The 12,625-nt window shown below is 43.0% G+C and overlaps 1 protein-coding gene across 5 annotated transcripts in view; it reads right to left on the bottom strand.

Annotated features, from left to right (window-relative positions):
• The window catches only part of PATJ (PATJ crumbs cell polarity complex component), a 137,632-nt gene that overhangs the window by 93,453 nt on the left and 31,554 nt on the right, over positions 1-12,625 (bottom strand). For all 5 annotated transcript variants that reach the window (XM_088060713.1, XM_088060711.1, XM_088060715.1 and 2 more), the window contains 2 exons: positions 11,585-11,749; positions 10,686-10,814 (listed from right to left, as the gene is read on the bottom strand). In XM_088060713.1, the coding sequence (XP_087916839.1) occupies positions 10,686-10,814; positions 11,585-11,749 (294 nt within the window). The remainder of the gene's footprint in view (positions 1-10,685; positions 10,815-11,584; positions 11,750-12,625) is intronic.

The following is a 12,625-nucleotide window of genomic DNA, read 5'->3' as shown; positions in this document are numbered from 1 at the left end:
CACCATATATTTAACTATGCTGAACCATAGGTTTTCCCTTCCCCCCCCTCCTCATCAAAACCCACAAATGTTTCCCAGAGTCCAGGTGTCAAATTTTTCTCCTTCTTTTCAGAGCCTCATTTGTTCTGGATTCATTTAGCAGTGGAGAGTCAGGCAGGGGCCACTGCAGTTGCTGCCTCTGGGATCCCTGGGTTCGGGGCAGTATGAAATCTCTTAAAAACCTGAGCCCTGCTAAAATGTTAAGAGTCCCAGGAGTTAAGAGAGTCCTACGTGCACCTCTGGATCTGCAACTTCATTGTGGCTTCGACTGCTGTGGGCACCAAACATCCACACTCAGAAGGCCTTAGAAACAAATCTGGAGACAGAACCAGTGCAGCTGACCTCTGCCCATCCTGCTGGGAAATCAAAGTGATAAACCAGGCTGGCTGTTCCCTCATCCCTGAGGTGTGCAGCAGCCAAGAGAGGGCACTCCAGGCCAGCCCAGCTCCCACCACTGCAGGCATTCCCTGCTCTGACAATCCATCCCCATCCCATCCATCCAGCCAGCCCCAGCAGACCCTCTCTGGGCAGAGGATGAGGAGCACTGAAACCACAGTTCCACTGGATGGGAGCAGCTCCCACGTTTGCCGGGGTTTTGTTTGTGTTTTGCTTTTTTTAAAGGCTCCTATGAAAATGTAAGACAAAGCTGCGGGTGACTGACATTCCCTGTGCAAAGTCACTCTCACTTAGTTATAGGCTATATTAGTTTTGGCATCACTTGAGATCTAAATCCAGCTAGCCTGACTTCCTAGAATATTTCAGCTTTCTTCAAGCAACAAACTGCCTGCTGCCACAAAAACACACATCCAAAATAGCATGGTGAAGGATCCCAAAAGAAACAGTTTGAAACTTCCCCCCCTCCCCCACCCGTGCCATTTTTTGATTTATCTGAACATTTTTACAAGTGCCAATTTGTATACTGCAGGTTTCTGTGAGGGAGCCAAAACAAACGCCTTGGAGCTCAGAGGTCAGAGCAGCCCAGATTCATTACATCTTGCATGGGACCACTTCCAGGTCTAGCACACATATATCCATATTTAAAACTCTTCAGTGAGTAAGATACCAGGCTGCAAGACTCTTAGACACAACTCTTTTGATGCTGAACAAGTAAAAGACACCCGTCAACAATCAAAAGAACCAGAGGCATTTTATGTTTGTCTCACTGTTATGTAGAACAAAGGTAGAACTGCACATGAGCAATGTACCTGCACGCTCAGTGTTGTGAAATTACTGAAAATACCCATCCATGCTCTCATTTTGTGAAGTGCCTGTGGTTCCCTTTGCAGAGCCACCCTCCACAGTGACCCCCAACAATGCCAATGGGATGTGAGAGTCAAGACTGACAATCACTTTTTTGTGCCTTTTCAAAGCAGAAAGTGCCTCCTAACAGACAGGGAAGAGAGGGAGAGCCAGCTGTGAGTGAGGTCTGATTCCCTCCTTAAGGTGGCCTCACTTTTGGGTTGAGACTCGAGGTCCAAACCTTCTGCTCGCTCACTCCAATATGTTTACAGCAGTTGGCCGGAGGAACCGCCAAAGGCACTCTAAGGCCTGGAAAAACATCCCTGAGGAAGTGCTCAACTGGTTTTCATTCGATCCATTGCATCTGAGTGAAATTCGAAGCATTTCAGACCTGTTCCTGCCTCTTCCACTCAGATTGCAGTCAGCAGGACTGCTCAGGAAGGAGATTACACAATGCACAGCCTCTGGCTGTACCAGAGAAATAAACTGCAGGCTGATCTGCTGAAGCAACACAAACTTAAATACAGAGTGGTATTCAAGGAGGAATGCTGAACTTTGCTGTGATGTAAGGCAAAGCACTGGAAATAAAACATTACTATTTATTGATCTGCAGTGAGGGAATAAAGCAATGAATTTCAGAAGCTCTGGTGTGCAGCCGGCATTAATCAAAACTTCTGTTGTGGGAAATGTCAGCAAAGAAACAGGAATTCGCAGGGAAGGGGGAAAAAAAAAACCCAGAAACAAACCACACAGAGCCCCACCCAGAGGAGGAGAGGGAACAGCAAAATAAAGAGGAGGAGGTGGCACAATGGGTTTCCCACACCAGGCTTTCATCATCTGGGATCTGAAATCCTATCAGCCTTCTCCAGCAAGAACGAACACGGTGGCCGGCGGTGACTCAGAGCCGCGTGGGTCTGGCAGGGCTGGAGAGCACAGCACAGTCCCCACCCCTCTGCTGTGGACCAGGGACCCCAGGGAAAAGACCTCACACACTACTGCTCTTCCCAAACTGAAAGATCAGAGATAGGCACCAGCTCTGGGTGTTTTCAGCGTCACCGTGCACTGGACTCAGGTGCCTGTCACTATCTTTTAATTTATCAAACTTCTCAATCCATCTAAGGTTTTATCCGCCTTTCATATTTGCTCTCGACAGAGCTAAAGTCTCAGGGATTACATTCATTAGACTCTCTTAATATCTTAGACTTTCAGACTTTCCAGCTCCAGAAAAAAACACACTGAGTGCTGACTACAGGGAAAAGCCACAGAGATAAGAGAAAAAAATCCCTGAACTCATAAGGAAGTGGAGGAAAGCCACTGTGTGATGAGATAAAGAAAGGATGGAGATGTGTGGGAAAGAAGGAAAAAATACCAACAAGCCAAGGGAAAAAGTATAAATGGTATCACCTACACAGCCTGTGCTCAGTGGGCCTTAAGATAGTTTGTGGGTTTGATCAGCTTTCAGATGCAAAGAATTCCTGAACTCAAAATGCAACCAAGAGCACTTGCACCAGAGAGGTAAGCTGGCCTCAGCACTGGTAAAAGTCTGTGGAAGTGCAGGATGTGTTTCACACAAACCAGAGTTCTCCTCTGCATGAAAGTCTTGCTTCACAAACAGCCAACACATGAATTATGGAAGACTCGCTGCAGAAAAAGCTGCAAAATAAAAGTGGGGACAGAGGACAGGTAAGGTTTTATGCAACAAGGATCTGCAAACAGTGACTTGGCACAAAGAACCACAGAATCCCAGACTGGGCTGGGTTGAAAGAGAACTTAAAGCTCATCTCATTCCACCCCCTGCCATGGGCAGGGACACCTTCCACTATCCCAGGGTGCTCAAAACTCCATCCAGTCTAGCCTTGAACACTTCCAGGGATGAGGAACAGGGAGGACAAGAGAGCAGACAGAAGGACTGGCAGAGAGGTTGCAGAGAATTTTAAGGCTACAGTGAATCACACTGAGAACAGACAGAAAATTCCAAGTGCTCCAGAGCTCCTTGGATTTGGGGAGCAGCATATTCCAGCAGGGTGAGGTACTAAGAAAACAGAACACCTCATATCTTCCGTGAGTTTTCAGGATGCTTCATGCTCGTCCATCAGCACCAACATATACCTCAAATCTCATCATTTCAGAACAAATTTGGAGCTGTCTGGGCTGAGCTCTTCCACACCCACTGCTTCACCACCTCCACATGTCCACTGCCAGGCCAAGCACAGCTTCCTCCAGCCCCATCCACATTATCTCAGCCTGGCTGAGATTTACCAAGTGGTTAACAGAAAATCCAGCTACAGTTTTGTCCCTTTAAATTCTCGCCTTCTCTTGCAGGCAGAAGACATCTGTGGAATAATAATGAATTTCTTTGGTTTGGGGTTTTTTGTTTTTTATTAAAAGCTATTCTTTCTAGCAGGAAATGAAAAAGAACAACCAGATTGGAGAATTTGGGGGAAGAAGGGAAAACATTTCCAAAGGTTAATAGTAATAATACTGCTCAGCATTTATTTCATGGATATGCGACAGAGCAAAGAAAAACAGATGTTCTCAGTAATGCTTCAGTTTCTCTGCAAACTCAGGTATTGTCCAGAGCTGCTGCAGCTCACAGGGACAGGAGGGATGCTCCTACAATTTGCTCTACAAGACAGCAAAAGGAGGGATAAGGAAAATCTCTGTCTTTTACTGAATGCAGGACAAGCTGGGGATCAGCGCGGCTTTGTAAAGGCAGGTCCTGCACAACCAAAATCTGCTGCCCTGGGTTTGACTGGGGTAACCCATGGCTGAGATAAGAACATTTTGATAACTGAATAAAGCAAAAGATAATAGCAATGCTGATATGAATAAATATAATGAAAAGGGACATAACAAAAAGAGAGAGAGGAATAAAACCCGAGGAAAACAAGAGAGGCACAATCCTGATGCCCAGCCTGTTCCTGAGCAGTGATTCACCCCTCATGGCCAACTCCCCCATTTATATACTGAGCATGATATCCTATAGCATGGAATAGCCCTCTGGCTAGTTCAGATCACCTCTCCTGGCTTCTGGTGCTCCTCCACACTGGCAGAGCATGGGAAACTGAGAAGTCCTTGACTCAGAGTAATCGCTACTTAGCAACAACTAAAACATCACCCTGTTATCAACATTGTTCTCAGGCTAAATCCAAAACACAGCACTGCACCAGCTACCAGGAAGGAAATTAACTCTATCCCAGCCAAAACCACAATACCTGCTTTGTGGATGGGGGAAAGGCTGTGGATGTGTCTACCTGGAATTCTGTGAAGCCTTTGATGCTGTTTTCCACAGCATTCTACTGGAAAATCTAGCTGTGCATGGCTTGCATGGCCAAGAAGGCCAATGGTACCTGGATTTTGTCAGCACTGGTGTGGCAGCAGGACCAGGACAGTGCCTGTCTCCTGTGCTGGGCACTGCTGAGGTACCTGGAATTCTGAGGTCACAACAAGAAGGACATGGAGGGGCTGGAGTGTGTCCAGGGGAAGGGTCTGAGGGAGCTGGGAAAGGGGCTCAGCCTGGAGAAGAGGAGGCTCAGGGGGGACCTTTTGGCTCTGCACAACTCCCTGCCAGGAGGGGACAGCCGGGGGGTCGGGCTCTGCTGCCAGGAACAGGAGGAGAGGAAATGACCAAGTTGCACTAGGGGAAGTTCAGGCTGGAGACAAAGAAAAATTTCTTCCCTGAAAGGCTGTTCAGCCCTGGCAGAGCTGCTCAGGGCAGTGGTAGAGTCGCCATCCTTGGAGGGATTTAAAGGCCCTGTGGATGTGGCACCTGGGGACATGGGGCAGTGCTGGCCTTGGCAGTGCTGAGGGAACAGCTGGACTGAAAGGTCTCAGAAGACTTTCCCAACCTGAATAATTCTATGAGATTCCTCCCTAACTTCTCATTTAGAGCCCGACTGATGGCCCCCTCTGGCCCGGTGCCAGGGAAGCCCTAATGTGACTTCCTGCCTCCAAGTTCTCCAGATCTCTTCCTCATCAAGCTGTTCCTGTGGATCTGTCTGTATCTTTGTGTGAGATACACAGAAATCTCTTTGACTTGAGTGGTCTCTGCTCTCCCAATGCATTAGTACTGCAGCACCGAGGCTTTGGAATCCACTATTTGTGAACACCTCAGAAACTTCTCCAGGAATGTGCTCGACTGCATTCACCAGCTCTTAGGTCCTGAAAAGTAGTTTTTAAGCTGAACTCCAAGAGAATTTTTCAAAAAGCTACACTGAATTCAATTCATGACACACTATTAAGAATTATTTTACACATGAAGCAGCTTAATATGATTTAAAGGATGTAGAACTTTCCCATAGGGGGAGAGAAGCAAATCCTCCGTGAGATGAGTACCAACACAGTTGGTACTGAGGCTTACAGAACTTTGATGTTAATGAATGTGGATGGGTTGTAGAGATGGGAGAAAAGCTGCCTTTATCAGTTTTCCCAGTACCAAGCTGATAGCCATTGTAAAACTGCTTTTTAATACAGCTGTGCAGCTTTTGCCAGTAAGCCACAGGTTTCCATCACATGATCAGGTGAAAATGTGCTTAACAAAGACGTGAATATGCTTCTTTGTTCATAACAAACTTATCACAAGAACAGACAAAGCTCAAATTATCACAAGAGGGCAAACGTTTAGGCAGCAACTTGTCAAAGCATTCCAGCCTGCGTCTCACTGCTGAACAGACCAAGAAAGTAAAAAAAAAATATAATCTACTTGAATACCACCTTCTACAAATAAGAAGTCAGTTTTGCTTTTTTTTTTTTTTTTTTTTTTTTTTTTTTTTTTTTTGTAACTCTACATCTGGAGCCTGTTTGGGGCATAAAGAAAAGAGGAAAGATATTTGGAGACACTTAAATTGCTTCACTTCCTGCCGTGAATGACTATGCAGTGATTTTGTTAGAAAAGAGAAAACAATTGTTTCCCATGCTCCCTGGGAGAAGGACAAAACATAACCTGCTGAATGTGCAGCAAAAGAGACTTCAGTTCAACAGCACGAAAAACTGCTACTAATAATAAAGGGAAGCTAGGAATAAGGCAGCTGTGGGGTCCCTGTTGCTAGACCACAGGAAAATCCCTGGAGCACTGACCCAGGCAGCCCAAGGCAGGCACAATTCACGCTGCTTCTCCAGTTCAGGGTAACTTGAAGCTCTTGAGTGCTGAAATGCCTCTTTCTGCTTCCATGGGTCACTTGGAGCAGGTGAGTCCATGAGTTCCTACAGCCAGACAGCTCTCCAGGGCAGCTGGACTGTGCCAAAGCAAGCAGGCACTGGGGACTTATCTCTCAGCACAAACAGGGAGAAACAGCATCTCACAGTCCTTCCCAAGAGTTATGTAAAATGTCAAACCTCCCCATTCCACCCCTCACCCTCTCCAGTTTCATGCACTCTGAAACAGCTGCCTTATAAAGACCCTGACTTCAAAGCACAGTAAATTAAGCTCCACATAAAGTCCATTCAGCTTTTTGTTTAATTTGATAAAAGCTCATCAGACCATTCAAGTTACCTTCTGGTCAATACTGCCTCAAGAAATCTGCAATTCAGCTACCTGTGGTTTTTCCAATATTTCTGTAAAACATTACTGACAGAATCTGTTGGCCTGCAATGCATCAGGTCTTTGGTAAACACTGTTTCAGGGCTCAAAGAACCTTCCATCCTGCTGGGATCTCTTCTTTTTCTCTCTAAGTCTTACGGGATTTTTCTTTCCTCTTGCACTAATGCCCTGGGATCACAGTCGTTTTTAGACAGCATTTCTTCTGTATTTTAACCTGATAATGTATCTTTCCATTTCTTTCAAAGAAAAAGGGATTGGTCTCAAAATCAATGGCTTAGCTCTTGACTCGCTGGCCAGGAGGCTGGATGGGGCTTGGAGCAAGCTGGTCTAGTGGAAGCTGCAGGGTTTGGAACTGGATGAGAGTTAAGACCCCTTCCAACCCAAACCATTCTGGGATTCTGTGATTAGTTCCAGGCTAGACAAATTTACTGTTAAGCTGGATACTTTCAGGTCTGCTGACAAAGAACACGAAATACACTGACTGCAGCCCCTTGCCTCCCAGGTGATCCCAAATCGCTCCAGCAGCAGCAGCAGCAGTGTCCTGGGTCCCTCCCTCACCACCAGAGCACACTTGGCACCACCTGTGCCAGCAGCACTACATAAAGGTTAGTGAAGAGGTGAAAGGGAGAGCAACCTCTCCAAGTGAAAAGAGAAGGAAATGAAGGGAGGCAGAGTGTGTTACTGCACAGAGGAGTTGGCCAGAAGGTTGAGCAGCACAGCTTTTTAATGGCCAGGAGACCTCTGCAGCCTTCCCATCAAAGCTCCAGCAAGAAAAAGCAGTGCCTGGTCTAGGAGCTGTGACCAGGTCCCAACACAGTGATGACAATAGGAAAAACAACCACAGAAGATTTCATTTTAAGAGATCTTCAGAGTTTCTTATTTAAATAAAAGAAGTCCAGTGAAATTCATAATTTCAAGAATCCACAGGATCAGCTTCCCATCCACCTCCCCTCTCACCAAGTACCGACCTTGCTGCCAGCAGAGCAGCAGTCTCAAAAATTTTAGATTTCCTACAACATAATTACAAATTACAACATTCAAAGCAGAAAAAAAAGGGTTTTTTTAATACCCATAGAGACCACAGGAAGACAAAGAATATCCTATACAAATACTATCCTGTCATACCAAAAGGGATAACTACCCCAAAGTTTTAAGAACCTTATTAAAAAAAAGGAAGGTGGCTCTCTTTTAAGCTTTTAAATCCCTAAAGACAATCAAAAGAAAACACAGCACAAAGTAGAAATACTATTGATTATGCAAAATTGGTATAATTAATTTGTAATTAGTTCATTAAAATATATAGGCATTGGAATTATGCTTGTACATTTCTGGGAATATCCTGCAAGTCACTTGGGATGTGCTTATCATTTATTTGATAGATGAAACATTATTAGAAAGACAGCCCATTAAAAATTAATATGCCAGAGTAATAATTTTCTTGATCTCAGCATTCAGTTTTCCACGTACTCAGACTCCTATTCTGCCTCACAAAGAGTTTTTATTAATTCTGTTTTCCAGAGCATGGAAGCGCAGCATTTAGGACAACTGAGGCACAGCATCCTTTATGCTGAGCATGCAGCCAGTTTTGAAAAGCAAAATGGCAAATATTATAAATTATATACCGTAGGAGTGTTCAGAACAACTTCTAATTCAACAATCAAAATTAAGATGGAAAGGTAAAAAGCTTTGTGCTTGAAAGCAAGTAGGAAGAAACTTCCAGAGCACTGGGAGCAGCCTGGTCTGTAATTGCTGAGCATTCCTGTGCTCCTGCAGCGTGTCTGGCATCTCTCACTGTCAGAAATGTATGAGCAGGACTCCAGGGCTCCTTAAACACTGCAGGGAACAGCCCCAGTCTCACCTTAGGGCTGGGATCCACTGGGATCCACCATTTCAAAGGTGTTGCTCCACCTTTGTGTGGGGAAAGGTGAGCTGGGACAATAGAGCATCGCCACTTTTTAACCCTGACACAACTTCCCTGCTCCCACTGAACTTCCTGAAGTCCTTCCAGTATTTCACAAGTGTCATTTCAACCGACAGCTATAGAAATAATTGGATTTAAAAAACCCAGGATAGTCACACCACCTCCTCCAAGCTGGGTATGCAACACCAAACTTTCCTTAAATTTCTGTAATGGACAGAGACAGTTCTTGTGTGTTAATTACCAACAGGCTTCCTGCTCAATCTCCCCTTCAAAAGCGTTTTCCTCCCCACCCTACCTACATCAACACTGTGGCAGCCTAGAAAGGCTGGTCACACACTGATGATGAAGATGGGCCATGGGAAGACTCACCTTCATTGAAAAATACCTTAAAAACAATTTAAAATCGTATTCCTCCAAAGGAGCAAAATCAGCAGTGGATACACAGCACAAGCACTACCAATTGCCACTATAAGGCTTGAATTTTCTCTTGTAAAACAAAGAGTATGTGCCTAAAAAAACACCTCTCATGTTTTAAAGAAGGGTCTCCTGGTCCTTTAAGGCACAATTAAACAGTGCTGTAATTCTGTGCTTCCCAGCAAATCTGTGCTAAGAATTCCAAACACTCTCCCAGGAACCACACACAGTTTTTTTTTTTCTTTCCTTGCCTCCACTGTTGCATGGACAATTATTTATTTTCTTTGCCTTGTACTCAAGGATGTGATGGATGTATTTACATACACACACACAGAGCCACAGATATCTCTCTATAAAAATTAATCTGCAGATGATGAAAAGTGTAAAAGATCTAAGAGGCAAATCCCAAACAAAAGAACACACTTTATACATAAATATCTTGAAATTATAAAGATCTGAGATTAAGTGGTTTACCACTCATTTAGAATTGATTAGAATGTATTTAAATTTAGCTGAAAGTACCACAACATTGCTCGTGTATTTGCATCTGCGAATAAGTAAATAAAAAGCCTGCTATTAAAGCCTTCATTAATTCTGATTATATGAGAACTTAAAAGCAAATCTGTGTATTACTGCTCTGTAAAGACTCCCAGCAACTCTAGAGTAGAGCTGGCACTGCAACACAACATGTGTCAGCTAAAATGACTAACAGGATCTATTTTCAGTAATCTTAAATCACACTGGTAAAATACAGAATTAATGGGTTTGCATAATACTTCAAATACTTTCTTCCTTCTAATTCATTCCCAATTCCTGCCTTATTGTATCAAAAAGTGAATTTTATATCACTTGACATTTATGTACAACAGTTGAGCACATTTCATTAAACTACAATGTTTAGGCAGCACTCAGATGTGATGTGTATATTATTATAAAGAGTGATCCAGCTATTTTATTTCCTTATAAATATGATGACTGGAAGTTTAAAAATAATATATCATGCTGACTAGAAACATGAAGAACATTTCATTCTGACTATGGATTTTGAGTGTTTCTACATATTAAATTGAAGCCAGTGTTTTTGAAAGAAGGATCCATTAATTTTAGTAGCATTCCTCTCCAATTAAAGACTTGCCTGTTGATTTCTAAGGAGTTTAACAAGTAAGAATATAATCATCTCCAACTAATACCCAAGAACTTTTGCTTGCCACCCTCACAGCTGAAAAGTTACAACAAAATACAACAAAATCACGACTTTGCCCAACATTTAGTCATTAAAGAGTTATGGGGTAGAGCTTGATTAAAGATTTTGCACTTTATCATGTCATTGATATTGTCATATCAATAATCAGAGGTTTAGAACACTCCATATTTTATAGAGTTGGCTTCAAAATACTTTACTTTCCCCTATAGTTTTTAGGCCCAAGTTTCAAGTCCACTAATCAGTATTCAACATCACAAAACATTTTAAAGCACCGTGCAAGACAAAGGAACAAAGGGATTTCCAGTATTTAGTTATGCAGAAAAGTATACCTGATAGTCTAAAATGCTGAATCCTAAACCATTTTTGTCTTTCTCCAGCTCAATAACCTTCACATCAGGAGACCATAATGCCAATTCCCCTTCTTCCTCCTCAGGATTAAAGTCTTCCTCAGGTTTCACCTGGAAAATAAAAGCTCTGGTTCAAATACCATTCTCTCAGCTCTTTAGGAACACTATTCCTTCAATATTTTGATTATTAATGGTGCATACATGCCCTAAAATGTAACCTTTTATGGAATTAAAACTTCACTGAGCATTATGAATAGAGTTTTCTCCAGCTTGCTGCCTTGAGTACTCCCTTGGGCACAGGCCTACATGTTTTGAGCATCAGAGCCCAACCTGGCACACAAATACCCATGTATTAGTCTAATTAATTGTTAGAATATTACTAACCTGTTACATGTTGATGAACTTCAGCTGTCCCATTAGATGCATAAAGGAAAAATAAATAGCATAAAAGATCTAACCACAGACAGCTAATAGAAAGGCCAGACAATCAGAAAAGATGAGAAGCCAGGCTGTAAATACTTTTGCAAATAGGAGCAACCACAAGTGTCAAGCTTTAGTTTGAGACTTTAAAGCTCCTGCGATGAAAAGAAACTTTTACATCTCAATTTTTTTTCCCTCCCAGTTCTATAAAAGCTGCTCAGAACATGGAAGCAATCAGCTAATGGTGGCAAAGATGTGATTTAGTGTAATTCAGAGCTCTCACTCACCTATTAAGTGTAGGGATGATGAATGGGATGAACAGTCAGCAAAGCAGCACGGTGATTTACCTACCTTACCTCCCAGGACAATGAAGTGACCAACTGGTGGAAACCCAGAAATACAACAACTTTCCCAAAAAGTTACTGTCCTTTTGCACAAGTGGGTGACAGGAGAAGTGTTACCTTCTGCTCTGGAGGGGGAACTGCCACGGGGGGCTCGTCCACGAAAGACTCGGTGCCGTCACCGAAGAGCCGCCGGCAGCACACCAGGGTGAAAGGGGGTGGCACTTCCTTGAGGAAGGTGACAGCCTCACGTCGGGATTTTCCATACAGCTGCACCCCATTTACCTGCAGAGTGGGAACATGCATCCACACAAAGAGAATTCAAGGATATCCACCAGATTATTTGATTTTATTTTTTTTTTTAATTTTTTTTTTGGCGTGCATTTTTCCCCACCTGAGTGTGAAAGTCTGATTTTACCTGAAGATTCTGGCACAGCTTGCACAGTTTTATTAACATACACTTCTGAAGAACATACACATTATTGTGAAACTTCATCTCCAAGATCTTGTGACTACTGCTCCATCATGTCTCTTTAGCTTCCTCTAAGTTCTTTTCTGCTCACCACTTTTCCAAGCCTAAACGTTTCCTAGAATTCTTATTTCTTTCTCACCTGTTTCTTTGTTGGGGATCTTTAAAATAAAGATAAAAAATGTAAATTTCCCCACAACATTTTAGGCAAGCACGGGTCCTGAGCTCTGATCAAAAGACTGAAGCCAGAACTACCACAACTAGTTTAAAAGTTTGGCTCAATGACCTTAGAGGTGTTTTCCAACCTTAATGATTCTGTGATTTCTGACTTTTCCAGTTTAAAATGTAACAAAGTGGCTGAAACTAAAATAGCTGCTACAGAAAACAGGCAAGAACCTTTGTACAGTAACAAAGAAACCAATTACAGTAAGCAATTAACCAGAAAGGCCCAACAAGGGTCAAAGCTTACCATACCATAAACTCAAGATTGTGAGTGATAACAGAACATTGTTAATGGATGTTCTAAACCACAGACTTTGAAACAGAAAAAAAAAATATAGAGATAGATAGATTAGATAGATAGATAGACAGGTAGATATAGAATTGTATTTTTTTTGTAGCTGTCCCATCCCTGGAAGTGTCCAAGGCCAGGCTGGATGGGGCTTAGAGCAACCTAAGGGATAGTGGAAGGT

The sequence above is a fragment of the Pseudopodoces humilis genome, chromosome 10 (genome assembly GCF_049639895.1).
Source record: "Pseudopodoces humilis isolate 2021_Gansu_Grassland_sample_001 chromosome 10, ASM4963989v1, whole genome shotgun sequence".
NCBI lineage: Eukaryota > Metazoa > Chordata > Aves > Passeriformes > Paridae > Pseudopodoces > Pseudopodoces humilis.
This window is presented reverse-complemented; position numbering and strand designations above follow the sequence as displayed.